Source organism: Martes martes, assembly GCF_963455335.1.
Source record: "Martes martes genome assembly, chromosome: 2".
Taxonomy (NCBI): domain Eukaryota; kingdom Metazoa; phylum Chordata; class Mammalia; order Carnivora; family Mustelidae; genus Martes; species Martes martes.
Window position 1 is genome coordinate 68,394,608 of NC_137889.1, and position 16,424 is coordinate 68,411,031.

General features: G+C 45.5%; 1 protein-coding gene across 1 annotated transcript in view; it reads right to left on the bottom strand.

Annotated features, from left to right (window-relative positions):
- The window catches only part of GATB (glutamyl-tRNA amidotransferase subunit B), a 98,308-nt gene that overhangs the window by 48,369 nt on the left and 33,515 nt on the right, over positions 1-16,424 (bottom strand). The window contains exons 3-6 of the mRNA XM_080796618.1: positions 12,804-12,917; positions 10,274-10,472; positions 9,741-9,863; positions 1,358-1,471 (exon numbers count right to left, since the gene is read on the bottom strand). Of these exons, the coding sequence (XP_080652744.1) occupies positions 1,358-1,471; positions 9,741-9,863; positions 10,274-10,472; positions 12,804-12,917 (550 nt within the window). The remainder of the gene's footprint in view (positions 1-1,357; positions 1,472-9,740; positions 9,864-10,273; positions 10,473-12,803; positions 12,918-16,424) is intronic.

Genomic DNA, 16,424 nt, shown 5'->3' on the forward strand with positions numbered 1-16,424 from the left:
CTGAGTCAGGCCACAGGCAGAATTCCATCTCGGGGGTCTCCTTCATAAATCATTAAGAATAAATCTACTTAAAATCTTGCTGCTTGTTTTTTTAGGTTACCATCACCACCTCTTGGAATAATGAATTCCAGAACACTTACTACCCACAGGGTAAAGTGGAACTTTCTTCCATTTATCCCAAGCTTCCCAAACTTCATAAAAGTGGGCTGTAAAGGTATCCTTGACCCAAACCTTTTGTGGCTTCATAAACGTAGACTGTATCTCCTTTGAGAGACAGAAGAATCTGCTCTCTTTACTGTCCATCTAAGCATGGGAACCTTCCCTTCCCCCTTTCCCTTATGTAAGTTATGTAAGTTATCCCCTTAACCATTTTAATGCCCTTTCCCTGAAAATTTGTACATGCAGAGCATCTTCACTGAGGCTGATGATTGCAGGTTCAGGATAAGATTTTATATAAGACTAGAGAATCTTTCCTGTCTTGTTGCTAGTACTTTCCTCAACAAGACCTAGGGTTCTACTAAACACATAGCAATGCATTCAGCTGTCTTGTGCTCTGTGCGTCCTTGAAGGGATGCACTTGAAACTCTATCCCTTCCCTCCTTTCTCTCTTCCTCTCTAGATACCTTTGGTTTTAAGGAGTATATTTAGTCTTCTGAGATGTCTTCACAGTCAGCAACCTCTATGGGACTGCCTGCATGTTTATCTTGCTCAACTGTTCTACTTTAACAATTATTATGTATTTGTCAACACATAAATACCCACAGCACGGACTCCAATAAGACCCAAACTCCATTACACAGGCACACGGAATCCATTAGTAAAAACAGTAAAAAGCAGAAAAACACAATGACCAATTAAGTCAAACTATGGCTGATCTACAATGAATAAACATGACTTTATAAAGTTCATGCTGGCCTGAAAGAATGTGGTAGATGGGAAAACAGAGCTATACATGTTACAGCTCCTCCCAGAAAGAGGTGGAGTCTTTTCCTCCTCCCCTTGAATCTGCTCTGAATCAAATGTGTTGGGAGAGACACTGAGCTCTAGAGCTTGGGACTCAAGAAGCCTTGACGCCTCTGCCTTCATCCCTCTGGAACACCCCACTGCCCAACATGAAGGCTAGGCAGCAAATGAAGAAAGACGACGTGGAAAGAGAAGCCTAGCAGACCCCTGGCCCCAAGGCCCCAATGTGTGAGTGAGCCCATCTTGCACATAGATGAGCTGAGGCAGGATCCAATCTGTAGAACTGCAGAAGCTGAAACGGTTATGGTATAAGGCACTAAGGTTTGGGGTGGCTTGTTACAAAGCCATAGGTAACTGATACAAAGAAGAACATTAAACATAAGCTGATGTTCACCTATCGCTTTGGCCAAGAACTTGGCACTGTTGAGATTCTTCACTTCGGTTCGCACCCCCAGAGGCTCTCCAGGATGGTGCACAGATACATTGGCATCCACTCTCAACTGGCCCTCTGGAAGGGGAGAAAAAAGACAGCTCTTTAGAAATTCTTGGAGGCAACATGGTCTTTTTAAGTCTCTAGGCAAGCAGTATCTAATTCCATTTGCTGTTTAGCCAGGGATAGCAGCGAGAAGGTATAGTTTGTCCTGAAGCACATGACTGGCACTCTGTCCACTTACGAGAATTACAGTCCTAAGGCATCTGAGGTGTGACTGTACGTGTGTGTGCATGTTTGTGTGCACTTGTGACCAGGTGGGAGAGAGGAGAAATTCTGGATACACCAGCTGGAGAAATGTAATTTCTTTTGTGCCAAACAAGAAAAACAACACTGTTAAAATGGAGAATTACTCTGTAGTTTTATCCCGAGTTTTTATTGAGAGTATCAGAGCTGGGTTGGGGGAGAAGGGATCAGAAACAGTCATCTGAGGGACGCCTGGGTGGTTCAGTCGGTTCAACCTCTGCTTTCGGCTCAGGTCATGATCTAGCGTCCTGGGATCAAGCCCCACATCGGGCTCCTTGCTGAAGGGGGAGACTGCTTCTCCCTCTGCCCGCTGCTCACCCTGCTTATGCTCTCTCTCTGACAAATAAATAAAATCTTTTTTAAAAATTAGGAAAAAGGGGCTCCTGGGTGGCTCTGTTGGTTAAGTGGCTACCTTCGGCTCAGGTCATGATTCCAGGGTCCTGGGATCGAGCCCCACATCAGGCTCCCTGCTTAGCAGAGAGCCTGCTTCTCTCTCTCCCTCTGCCTGCTGCTCTGCTTACTTGTGCTCTCTCCCTATCTCTCTTTCAAATAAATAAATAAAATCTTTAAAGAAAAATTGGGAAAAAAAGAGGAAAAGACAAAGAAATGGTCATCTGATAACTACACAGCTTTCCAATGAAATGTGGATTTCCAACGATTCCAGGAGATCCATGGGAGTCCTTGAGAATTTACAGCTCAAGGGCAAGAGCCAGAAACCTGGGTTTGTTCCCTCATCCCTCCTCTGGGTACTATAATAATCTCTTCTTTCCACAAACAGGACTCTGAATCCTTCCTGATTGCTGTAAGGCTTTGCCGCAGCAGACAGTGCTCTTATGAAGTGGCGAGGCTTTGGAAGAACTCAGAGGGGGCTGTCCCTGTCATGGGAGAACCTTCTCCGATCCAGAAACCCCCTTTAGATTAGGAACAATAATCCCTCTAAGGAGGCAGGTGGTTTGTGGAGAGGACTAAGAGGTTCTCAAGAGGAAAAAAAGGCAAAATCCTAAGACAAATAGGGAAACGAAGACAAAAATCAATCACATTTTACACCCTACAAAGTAAAGCTCAAATTCTCTGTTCTCCAATTTCATTTACAATGTCTAGAACAGAACAGAAGGAGAAGACCAAATGCTGGACTTTTATTTTCCTAGGTAGGTTTTTACATTTAAAAAGAACCTGCCAAACTTGAAGATTCTGATGGGCTGAACAGAGAAATTCATTTTCCAGGATTTCATAGCAAAATCCTCTTAAAATAATTAAACAGGATAAATACATTCCATGCCAAGAAACTCCATGGTCCCGGTCTCTGTTACTCCCATCCAAAGGCTGAGCTGTGGGGCTCGACCTCCTCCAAGCTTGACACTGCTGGCTGCCCACAGCCTGCACTACCGTCTCTACTTGTTCCCCCAGAACAAAGGATGAGCTCCCACGCCCTGCGGTCCCAAATGCCATCCATGCCGACCATCAGGGCAAAGGTGCTTTCAGCTCAGAAAGTACTCTATGTCTCTAGCACGGACTTCTCAGCATTTTGGACCATTTGTGCTTCCTTGACTCTCAGGAAGTCCCAACTATTCCTGACATCATCAGATTCTTGGTCCAGGAAACCTGAAGTCCTCTTCCCTGTCTGTTTTCTTTTCCCTCTATGTCCAAACTGACAACTCGATCCTGTCGGTTCTTCTCTTCCAATACCGGTACCTCACACCCGTCACTTCCTCTCTCCGTCCATAGCCTCCACCCTCACTGGAGGTCTCGGAACTTCAGCCCAGGTTACAGAACTGCGTCCTTGACTTTAATACAACAATCCCCCCGCCTTGTCCAGCTAGCCACCTCCAGTGTCCACTTGACACCTCTGCCTGGAGGTCTCACAGACATTTCACTTTCCAGAACCACATCCTGATTTCCCCTCCACAAAGCCATTTTTATCTTCATCTTCCCAGTTTCAGTCCATAGTACCACCTAGCTCCTCAAGCTTCTTTGAAGACATCCTTGATTTCTTCCTGCCCCTTGATTTCCACATTAGCCTGTTAGCAAATCCTGGTATTTCTAAAATCCACCTTGAATCTACTCAGCTTGATCTCTCCATCTTTACTGACATCACCCTGTTCAAAACAGCATCATCTTTCCTCTGGACTATTGCAAAAGCTTCTTAACTGGTCTCTTTGCTTCTACTCTTACTCGTCTGAAATCTACTTTCTACAGAGCAGCCCGAGTGGTTTTTCTACAACATTAATCAGACTGTGTCATTCCCTTACTTGAAAACCCATCAGTGACTTCCCACTGCACTTGGGATGAAATCCAAACTTCTTACTGTTATTGGTAAACTATCCCTTGCCTACTTTTTTCAGTCTCACTTGATGCCCTAACCCCCTGCCTGTACGCTTTCCCTCCAGTGGCCTTCTGTTACCTACATTACCTCAGAGCATATTCTAACCTTTTCCTCATCTCAGAGACTTGCCTTAGCTGTTCCCTGGAATGCTTACCCCTAGTTCCACGCTGGCTGCGGAGTCATTCTTCAGGTCTCAAATAAATGCCACCTTTTCAGACAGGCCCTCATTCTCCTACGTTATTCTTTACCATGGATGGCATCCTTTTTATTTCCTTGAAGGACGTACCACTATAATGATTTTATTTATTAATGTATTTGTCTCCCTCGTGGATATAAGCTCAAAGTAGCAGGAACAATAATGTCTTTCTCACTGTTGTATTCAGAATCTAGAGCTGCGTCTGGCACAGAGTAACTGTTCAATAAATTAATACCTTGTTGAACAAGCCAAAACTCTGGTATTTTCCTGAGCGATGAGTAAGCAGATTGGTTACTGTCTCACAAAAGGTTCCTGATAAGTTTTAAAGTTCTGTCTGAATAGGATTAATCTACAGCTGGAATCATCTGAAAGGCCCATTTAGCTAAAAGGAAAACTTCCAAAGTATGCTGAGCTCTGCTCAACCAAATCTCAATTCTTGGGAAACTTTTTTTTTTATTTAAACTCGGAGAACATTGAATTGGACCTCACCTGCTTTTAAAAATGAAACCATCTTTCAGGATTTAGAATTTTAACTTGGATAAGGAATAAAAGCATGAATTTCAGTCTCTCCTAGAGAAGGCCATGCATACTACATAAATGTCTAAGAGGAATCATTTAGTATCCTGCAGTGTTGAAAGACAGCCCACTAGCCTGGATTCAAATATAGTATCAAACATTAACAAAAGACATTCTAGCCAGTGAAGACAAAATACCTTTTAAACAAATTAAGTTAAATTGCCTCAAGTGCACAAAAGCCTTACCAGTCAGGTTTGCTTCGAAGCATTCTGCAACAGAGGGAGGGCCCTCATTCACACATCACCAGAATGTTATCAAGCTCCTTTTCTACCCTCCAGAAGCAGAGATTTGTAACAGCAAAACTAAAAAACTATACCACTGAGCACAGTGATATGGTGCAGTTACATATTTTTTTTCTAAAACACATTCACACATCAGAAATACAACATCAGGACAGAAAACTGTTTCTGTAAACAGCAGGGGCCCGAGGACTTAGAGAGGTCTGTTAAGCTCTCTCATTCTGATCACTGGATGCTCTCCAGGACTTAAATAAGAAGTTCTCTCTCTCACATACACACACACCCCCAAATTCTATTGAATGTATTTCACAAAGCTTATTTATCCAAAATGAGTGGAGGTTCTGTAAAAGTAATACTATTTATTATTGCTAATAAAAGCACCAAACGTTTACGGGGTATAGGCTACTTGTCAGGGCCTGTGGTGAGTTTTATATACTTTATCACATTCATTCCTTATAATAGAGCTTTAGACAAAGCCACTTTTAGATATCCTTTAGGCATTTCAAACTTAAGATACCCAAAATGGAATTCCAGATTTTCTCGCACAAAGCCATCCCTCCCCCAGTCTTCCCTGTCTCAGTACCCAGGGACACCACACCCAGCTGTCCCAAGTCTACCTCAGGACTTGGATGAATTCCTTTCCTCTTCGTTTTCTTCCTTTCCCCTTCCACATATGATTACTCGGGGACTCACTTTATAAATGTGGAACGTGAAGCTCAGAGAAATCAAAATCCCTTGCCCAGGTTCTTACAGCTAGAAGAGGCAGGACAGGGTCCCAAGCCAGGTCTGGGACGTCAGCGTCCTAGGCACCCATGTTCTGCCACCCTTCTTCTCTAAGTTGTCATCTACTTAGAGACAGTGCTGTGGCACTGTTGTGACTGCCACTAGGAAACAGTGTGATGCAGGGCTTACAGAAAGGGCTCCTGGACTCAGGTACACCTGGGCTCAAATCCTAGCTCAGTCCCTTCTTGTGAGCCTTGGGCAAACAAGCCATCTCTCTAAGCCTCAGCTTCTTCACCTGTACAGTAGGCATAATACCACCTATCTCCCAGGAACACTATAAAGTTTAAACAAGTTTAAACAATACTTTTTTAAAGTATTTTTTTTTAAAGATTGTATTTATTTATTTGACAGAGAGAGATCACAAGTAGGCAGAGAGGCAGGCAGAGAGAGAGAGAGAGGGAAGCAGGCCCCCCGCTGAGCAGCAAGCCTGATGCGGAACTCGATCCCAGGACTCTGGGACCATGACCTGAGCCAAAGGCAGAGGCCCAACCCACTGAGCCACCCAGGTGCCCCAAGATGATAAATAATTTTTAAAAAAATGCTTAGTGAGGGGCGCCTGTGGGTTAACAGTCTGACTCTTGATTTCAGCTCAGGTCATGATCCCAGGGTCCTGGGATCCAGCCCAGTGTCGGGCTCCCTGCTCTGTGGGGAGTCTGCTTGTCTCCTTCGCCTTCTGCCCCTCCCCCACCTCTCTCTCTCTCTCAAATAAATAAATCTTTTAAAAAAAATGCTTAATGGACTGATGAGCACATGCTAAGCATTCCAAATGGTAGACACCATCACTGAAACATTTAGAATATCCACTTCAGTACACATTCAACTCAACACACAGCTCTGAGGATCTCAACAGTGGCAAAAGTCTGCTGAGCAGGAAATGATTTCTGGAACCCAGACGGAGCTGATCCATGCTCATTAGCAAAACTATCAGGAACTCACTCAATCACAGAGCAGAGCAATTTAAACTTTATTCCTAAAGCACCCTGGGGGGTTCCAGCAGTCCTTTCTAGGGTGGTCCTCAGTTCTTAGGCTGCAGTCTCTGATGCCCACACACTGGTCGTATGGTGGTGGGATAGCAGGACGAGCCAAGGGGTTTGGGGCTGCTAAAATGCTAACATCACAAAAAGCTGGACCCCTGCAGCCTCAGGCAGACCTTTCCTCCCCACAGTCCGTTAGAACCACCACTCTGCTGCTGTGCTAGGGGCAAAGCTGGTGGGTTTGTATTTAAAAGCAACAAAAGTGTCACAACAAATGAGATTTAATGAACCCTCTCAGCTGTCACTGACTGATGAGTTCTTGCGGTTATGGTTTATCTCTTGGCAAGGTCCCAGATGGGACTATTTCTCAGCTAACAGGTGGCCTGTTTATTATTCCATAGGTTTGCTAGGAATAACGGTTATTTGGAGGAAGAATGGAATAATAAAACTTTTTTTTTAAAGCAATAGAGAACCAACATTTAGTGCATAAATGGATAACCATCCAATCTGCCCATATTTAACTTATGTTCTGTGGGTAAAAAAGCAGCATGAGCCATAAATCTGAAATGGAGAATTCTCTTACTCCACAACAGAGCCTCACTTCTATAGAGCAAAACTTGGAGGCAGCTAGCTTTTATGCCACTCGTACCCATGTCGTTGTGTTTCCAGTCTTCAGCTTAAATAAGACAGCAAATAGGCTAGTTCTGTCTCCAAATTCAGTTGTACCACAGCTTCAATGTTAGTTTGTGGCATGTAACATGTCCTATGTGACAAACGTGGCATTACAATTTTAGGAGTCCTTTTGTGACACACAAATACACTGTGTGACATAAAAAGGTTGATAAGTAGTCTTATAAACCAACAGGGAGATGAATCATCATCCTCGCTGGGATTTACTGGAATCCACTGTGAGCACTTTGCGATAGTTAACGTTATGGGTCAACTTGACAGCGTCATAAGGTGTTGGGATATTTGCTGAATAGTACTCTGGGTGTGTCTGTAGGGGTATTTCTGGATGAGATCAACATCTGAATTGGTAGACTGAGTGAAGCAGACTGCCTCTGCCATTGCGGGCGGGCCTCATTCGGTCTGTTGAAGGCCTGAACAGAACAGAAGCTAGAGTAGGGGGGAATTTGCTCTCTCTGCCTGTCTTTGAGCTAGGATACAGGTCTTCTCCTGCCTTTGGATTCAGGCTCAGACTGGAACTTGCACCACTGGCTCTCCTGGTTCTCAGGCCTTCAGACTTGGGGTGGAACTGTGCCATCAGCTCTCCTGGAGCTTGCCCTCTTGCAGCCTCCTTACTACAGAGCATGGCATTCTCAACCTCCACGATTTCATCAGCCAATTCCTTGGAATAACTCTCTTTAAATATAAACATGCACACATACATAAACATACACACGCACATATACACACATTTTGTTGGTTCTGTTTCTCTGGAGTTTTCTAATTCATACTAAGCTATGAATTAACAATTGCCATAAGCAGAATCTGTATCTTTTCTCCACTCCTGCCTTTCTCAACTCAAGGAATGCTCTGTGAGTGGCAACAGTTTTTTTTAAGCCGCTGGTGGGGTGCCTGGGTGGCTCAGCCGGTTAAGCAGCTGCCTTTGGCTCAGGTCATGATCCCGGGGCCTTGGGATGGAACTCTGAATTGGGCTCCCTGCTCACCGGGGAGCCTGCTTCTCCCTCTCCTGCTCCCCTCTGCTTGTGCCTCTTTTTACTCTCTCTTCTGCTCTGTCAAATAAATAAACAAAATCTTTAAAAAAATAAAAGCCCTTGGGAACAGAAAACTGGGTAATCATGGGAGAGGGTAGTTTTCAGGGACTTAAGGGCAAGCAATGGAGTGCTAGGAAGGGGCCATAAGAATGAGCCATTAAGACAAGGAGTTTGACCAAAACTTGTAATCTTTATATCCAATTTGCAAACACTTAAAATGTATGGTTTGCTTGGTCTCAGTGGCATAAGTGTTTCTTTTGTTTGATTTCCTACCACATTTCTAATGAACTGAAGATATTATCTCCAAGTTAAAGTTTTGTGAAATCAGAACCTTGCCTTTTACTGGATATAATTTTGCTTCAGCCGTAGCTGGATGAAAATTCTAGAAAATAAGAAAGAGACCTGAAGAAAAGGCATCAAGTAGCCGCCAAGTGCTACCTACACAGAAACTCAGAGCTGCTGTGGATAAATACAGTGTCTTCTGAGAAAAATGAAACTGTACGAGCTCAGTATTTTATGGAGCCTCATTTTGGTGCAAAACAACATCTGGATACAAAAAGCCAGAAAAAAACATCTAGTCCTTTGTTGAAAGAAAGAAAGGAAGGAAGGAAGGAAGGAAGGAAGACAGACACAGCAGGCCCAAAGCAGAGTCAGTTGCCCCCACTACAGCAAACCAAACCTTCACCGCCTCTCCCAGGAGGGTGACCTTTATCCAGTGGACTGGAAGCTCCTGATCAACATTAGTGAGGTAATCCACATGAGAGACCCCACCCTCCTCCCAAAGAAAGGTGACCTTGCCAGGAATAATCCACTCTATGCTAGGTAACATCCTCTATCAGGCCCTTCTCGCTATAAAAGCCTACCATTGTGTATAGCTCCTTAGAGCTCCTTTCTGTTTGCTACGTGGGATGCTGCCTGATTCATGAATCTTTGAATAAAGCCAGTCTGATCTTCAAATTTACTCAGCTGAATTTTTTTAACAACTCCTAATCTCATATTCCTGGGCTCAGTGCCTCTGCGCTGTTGTTAGTCTGTTTAGTTTTGACTGGGGGTTCATTAAAGAGTCCAAGAAAAACTCTAAGGAAAAAAAACCCCCAGAGGTCTAAAGGCTGACAAAACCCTGTAAACAACTCCAGTGTAGCTGAGGCAGAGAACAAACGTCCAGCGAGAAGAGCTGTGGGAGGAGGAAAGGGAAGGCAGAGGAGGAAGGACACCCCCTCTGCGGCTTCTACCTGCCATATTTGCCCGGCTGGTCCCCAGGGCCTGAAGTATCAGCTGCAGCTCCCTGACGGCTGTTGCGGCCTCTTCTCCACAGGACATGTCGGGCTCCAGCACCACTTCCAGAAGGCCAACTCCTACCAAAGACAGGCAGAGTCAGCCTGACTGCAGCTCTCCAACATGACCCGCAGGTACATTTGGCTGAGGTCCGGGGAAGAAGCCTGCATCACTGATGGGCTCTCTGCACGGGTTCCAGCCTTTCGATTGTTTCTGCTCCCCCTCACACTTTTATTTTTAACTTTGGTTTCTTCAACGTCTGCCTGAGGTATCAAGCTGCTGGGTCTGTGACTGGGCGGCTAGTTCATCACACCTTCTGGGTGGGCAGCATGGGGATCACCGTACAGGCCGTGATCTCTAGTCAGCTGCGTCAAGACCAACGCTGATATTTGAGCTGGGTCTGTCAAACTCCTGGGCCTGTTTCCTCAATTGCCTTGGGAGAACTCTAGAGGGGAAGGAAGGAAAGGAAAGAGACAATCTCCAAGCCTACCTGCCCTGTTCAAATCGATGAGCGTCTGAGACCGCAGCTCATCATGGAGGCTTTTGCCACTGTCTTGCTCCAGCTGGATCTGCTTGATCCTCACGGTCTTGGTGATCACCCGACTCGGCTTCTTCCCCACACACACACTGTACGCTAAGCTCCCATTCACAGCAATCGGGAGCCTCTGCTGGGTAATTTGGTAGCCCGCCTGCACAGAACATGCGTTACGTTACACCGTCACGAGGCCATAAATAGAAGCTGGAATCCATTTTACTAATTTCTTTTTATGTCACAAAACCATAGGCTTAGTTAGAAACACAACACAACAAAAAGGAGAAGAAAATTAGTTTATGCACCATAGCTGTAACTTGGCCTGGCCTCTTCTGGCTTCTCCTCTCCCTCCCTCCCTTACCTTCCCTGCACCTCCCCGACCCCCAGTAATGATGCAATAAACACCACGAACCCCATCTTCCCTACCAAAGTACCATTTTGGGAAATAACAATAATCTCACTGTCAGAGGCCTCTAAGAGAAGAATTTATTGTTTCCACTTAGCTCATTAGCCTAAACCCTGCATCTGATTACTGGGCTCTTGACAGACCCTCCTTATTAGGAAGTGCTGGCTAAGCATTCCGCCGTCTACTCTCAGCATGGCAGACAGCAGTTGCTAGCGTGTTGAAGCCTGTTTTGTTCCTGCTCTTTAAGTTAACCAGTCACGCCAGCTGCCCTCCCGACCTGACAGCTTCCCCCGTTTCCCTCGCTAGGAAGTGCTCTGACACTCACACTCCGCTAACAGAAAACACGAAGTGCGAAAGTACTGATGGATGTGGCCAGGGCTCCCTCACGTCTTTGGAGTAGAGGAATAATGACTTTCGAAGGCCCACACGCATCCACACCCCGTAAAGAGATGGGAGGGCAATACGGAGAACTGGAGGACACAGAGGCAGTGCCCGTGGAGTCCCAGTTACTGTGCTGAGTTCTTCACACCGTTTAGTCCTCATGGCAACCCTAGGAGGGAGATGCGCAGCACAGAAGGGGTTAAGGGCCACAGGGCTAGTAGGTACGCATGACAGGATCTGAACATGGACGGTCAGGTTCCAGAGTCTGTGCTTTTAGCCACCAGGTCAGCATTTTTCAAACTTTCCCTGCATGGGAATCATCTGCGGGGCTGCACCTGAAGAGTTTCTGATTCTGCAGGTCTGGGGCAGCACCTGAGACTTACATTTCTAACCAGTTCCCAGGAGGTGCTGATCTGAGGGGCGTGTGGGCCACACTTTGAGAACCACTGCGTTAGACCAACTCATTCTCTGTACTGAAAAAGCAAGTCTCAGTCTGTAAAAACTGAACTCTGAATCGGGTTGCTGAATGAAATACAGGACACTCAGTCCTGTCCAAATTTGAGTGGACTTTTTATTCGGATAAACAACAAATACTTTTTTTAGTCTAAGTGTGTTCCATGTTAAGATTCGGCAACACTTACTCTGGTTATCTGAGCCACCTGGGCCAGAGAGACCAGAAAGCCACTGAAAATGAAAACATCTCATTTTAGTCGCAGAACACTGTCTCCCACCTTCACCAAACAGATTATCACTCTTAAAGGCTGGAAAAAACGCAGCTTCATTCCCTTCATCCTACCAAGCAACAGAATTTGCTAAAGGCTGGCAGCCAGGGGAAAAAGCAGCAGCAAGCAATTGGAGAAATAACATTCGGCTGCATTTTTTAATTTAATTCCACTTCTGTCCTCACCCACTGAAGACCACCAGCTCACCCTCACCTTCAGTTCAAGGAGAATAACGTGAAGTGGTATCACCACTATCATTCTCCTAGATCTGAAGAAAGGGTGTGCTTACTATCAGAGGCTGAAATCAAATGAAGTATTATTTTGGGAAAACCCACTCGCCATTACAGTCTTGGTTCAGTTCAACATTATGAAAGACTGGCTCTAGTTCATCCTGGCCTTTCCTAAAGGAGAAACTTTATAATTTGAAGACAAAAAAAAGTTAATATTGCGTTTACTGCCAATTTACAGCCAATTACTGTTGCTGGTCGAGGCTTCTGGTTCATGTTTCTGCTTCTTATTGTCCACTTACTTGCTCCTTGTGAGATGACAGAAATGTCCCTAGAGGGGACAGTCCTATTATTGGCAACTTCAACTTAGAAGAGGGGAGCTACCACTCTGTCTATGAAGCTGCCTTTACTGTTGCATCAGCCTCGGAGTTGGACTTGACCTCACAGGCAATTAGCACCGAACACCACGACCGGGCCAAGCCTGAGAACAGGGGCTTCTACTCCCTGTTCAATTATGAGGGAGCCAGCAGAAGCATGAGGCTAAGCAAGGAGTCAGCAATCAGGACAAGTGCATCCAATCTAGTAAACATCGGGGGGCACCTGCCTTCATCAGGGCCAGGCAGAACCTCCCGCTGACTCGGACAGAGCTCTGACTGCAAACACGAGAGCCACGGCCCCCCTCCCTCACGTCAAGCCCCCCCCCCCCCCAAGCTCCAAGAACGTACAGAGGGCGGACCGCCAAGCGTACTTACAGGGAGGTCTGCATAGAAGTAGTGCTTCCTGTCAAACAAGGACTTCTTGTTGATGCGGCAGTTCAGTGCCAGACCTGTCATCACGGCCGCTTCTACGCACCTCCTGTTGAGAACCTATGGAAGCACGACACACGGCTCGTCTCAGATCCAGGCCGAACAAATGCTTCTCCCACACACTGACATCCTCCCTGAATATTCAATTTGGCCCTTCGACAGGCATTATCTCTGGTTCTCTTGTGTGGGCAGCTCTGGTTCACAAGCAGACTCTTGTCTGTCTGGAAGCGGGAAAACTTTATATAAGAAAGGAAAATGCACGCAGTGGTGGGTCCTGCAGGGTATTTAATGAACTGCCACATCGGAAATCCTTTTCCCCGGTACCGGGCATCAAAGTGAACAGGGAGGGGCCTGGCAAAGCTCAGCAGAGTGGTGAGTACAGGGAATCAACTTAATCTCATTCCCCATGTGCAGAACAAGGAGCCGGTCAGAATACAGAGGTGGCACGGGTTCCTAAGATGAGGGTCTGAGGGGCAGCTCATGGAGCCACCTCAGTGAGGGTGGAAAACACTTCAGCAGAGAAAGAATGGACTTCTGGAAATTCTGGGGAAAAAAAAATGTTATTTCCTAAAGGGCTGGGAAATGTGGCCTGCCTGCCCCCTTGCTTTCAGTCCAGGCCTGGAGAACTTGAGAGGTACACACTGAGTGTGCCCTGTGCCCTGACTCTTCCTGCACCGCCGGCCCCTCCAGGGGCTTCCGGAGTCCAAAGGTTCCTTCTGGGTCCCACCCTCCCCCACTTTCAGGAGTGAATGACCAAGAAATGACTAGCAAACTTCCCAATCCAAAAGGAGGTGAACAGCTTTTAAGAACTTTGGGGGTAGGGATGTGGGGTCTAGAATAAAGCTGACAACTGGAGATAAGGAGAAAGCATTCAAAGTTCTGGAGTCAGACAGGTTCTCCTATGTGTAAGTATAGAACAGAAGGCTCAGTTTGCTCACCTCTGAAGCAAGCATTTGGTATCTACCTTGAGGAGCGCAGAAAGTAACAGCCAGAACATCTACTCCATAGTAAGAAATTAATAACTAGCGCATTCTCCCCACTCTGCTTGCTAATGAAACACACTTCTATTCTTTATTAGAATATTTATAACATTCTTTAGTATACTTGGTATACTCTTATTTGTGTAGGGCTTTCCACAGCCACCATTTTATTCCAGCCTCACAGCAACCCTGTAGGGAAGGAATTTGTATGGTCTCGAAATTGCAGGAAAAGAAAAAACTAAGACCTAGAGATACACCAAGAGACTCGTCCCAATCACAGAGATGGCAAATAGTCAAGTTAACTCCAAAGCACACACACGCCCTTGCCTAGTGGGTGATAAACAGAATCCCAGTGGCTTAGGGACCAGCCCTCCAGGCTGGAATAATGAGTGCGGCCCCCCAACACAAGCACAGCTAGTCGATCAAACACAGATTTTGAAAACAAATCCATACACAAAATGTAGGAGGCATCTCTACTTACTGCAATATACAACCCCCAAAAGACACCCCAAACAGCAAATCTCCCTCCTGGTAACATCATCACACGCCTTCTCTTCAGAAATCCGACTATAAAATGGAGGCTTCTCACAGCTTCTATCTGGACCTCTTTATTCTGCGCCAAGTAATATTGTCAGCTCTACAGTAATAATGGTTCTCGCGAAGAAATGTGTGTGTGGGGGGGGCACGGGGAACAGGATGCTCTAATTATTGATGTTTTCACTTGCTAATGTTTGGTGTTTTACCAAGCAGTTGTTACCACAATACAAACATAGCTAGCTGGCAGAGAACACTGCCAGCTCCCAGCCTGTTGATTCAGGTCAAGGCCCACAAGAACAAGGAACCGGCATCCCAGCCTGGGGCCCTGTTCCTCCTGGGCTCTGCCGAGGCTTGGGCTTGCTGTAAACTACCTGTCTTGCTCATCTGTACCAGGTCTGGCTTTATCACTCCCACTGATTTTCCAGCCACCATTGGCTCGTTAGTCTCTGTCTGGTCTGCCGCTCAGGGGGCCCAACCTGCTTCCTCCTCTCCTAGGTGTGAAGAGAACCCAGGTTTGTTTTGTTTGCTTATTTCTGCACACAGGTTGCTAACAAACTCCCTGCGCTGGCTCTGCAAGGGAGTGAGGGGTGGCGAGAGATCCCAGACTCCCACTGTGCCTGCATGCACAGGAGGACACCGGCACTTGAGAAACCATCAATTTCCAAAGAATAAGAACGCAGGAAAACACATAAACATTAGAGTGATATTGAATATACTTTAATCTTTTTTTGATGATTTAGAAGACTTGAAGTACTTCAGGGTCAGAATTATAAGCATCAATCATCACCACACTACAGTTGCACAGAGGGGCTAGTAAATAGAGAGTGCCAGTTAAAAGAATGCCAAGAAAAAAGAATTTATTATGATCTTAGTCAAGCTGCTTATGACAGATGGAGGTCCAGGTCAGCATGTTCGGAGGACGGGATGTAGAACTGGAAAATTCAACTTGGGCTGTCTATTCTGAAAAACTTCTGAAGTGTCTATAAAGTACCATATTTTAGGGATACAGGGATACTCTGGGATACTCAGGGATACTCTGTCACTGCCACCAATGAATCTGCAGTGGAGACATGAACCTGCCAACATCTAGCTCCCTCTCAAGTTTGCCTTCTATACTAGGAAAACCTTGCTAAAAATGCAAATCTTACAGCATTCTGTTGCTTAAAATCAATCAATGGCTCCCAATACTCACATGACAAAGGCCAAGCTTTTACCTGACCCACTTCCCACCTCCATCTTCAATTTCATCTCATATTAACAATCCTCCCCCCAAACACATATGGTCCATCTCCTATACAAACCATGTTGACCTGTGGACTCTCCCTCTTCTCATTCCATTCAAAATCTACTGAGATGTCACCAAACCTGTGAAACTTTCCTTATTCTTCTTCCTACGTACCCCTCTGATCTTCTACACACTTCCATTCGTGCTAGTATTACCCTGGACTGAATTTATTTACATATATTCCCATTAGACTAATTTTCATGAGGATGGGAACTGTCTGCTCATCCTTCCAAATCCCTGGAGCATAAACAGAACTGAAAAGTAGTGGTGCTCAATTCATGTGTGTTGGACTCAAATGAGGGTGGAGGTGATGGATATCAAGGCAAGGCTTCAGAGAGGCAGCGATGTCTCAATCTCCTCAAAGGTATTACTTGCCAACTGTGGCCTTCACACTTGTTTCTGGAAGTTTCCTGAAGCAAAAACCAATCATGTATGATGTGATCAAAGAGGTTAACTTGAAGATTCAAAGACTTAATCTGTCCCAAAAAAAGTGTGTTCCAGAATTTTCTTTGTAATTAACATAAAGGGACTACAAAGGATCTTGGGGTTAGCCACAAGAGCTTTCATGCGGAAGGAAAGCCATGATCCCTGGAACTCACATAGCACACCTTTCTCAATGGAGTCTTCACTCTTAAAGGAGGCTTCACACTGCCTTCAGGAATGATCCTCGGCAAGTATTTATTGCATAGGAGATGTGCTATGCACAACACATACATTTGCCATTTAACCCTCACAGTAATCCTAGGGCAGACACTACTACAATCC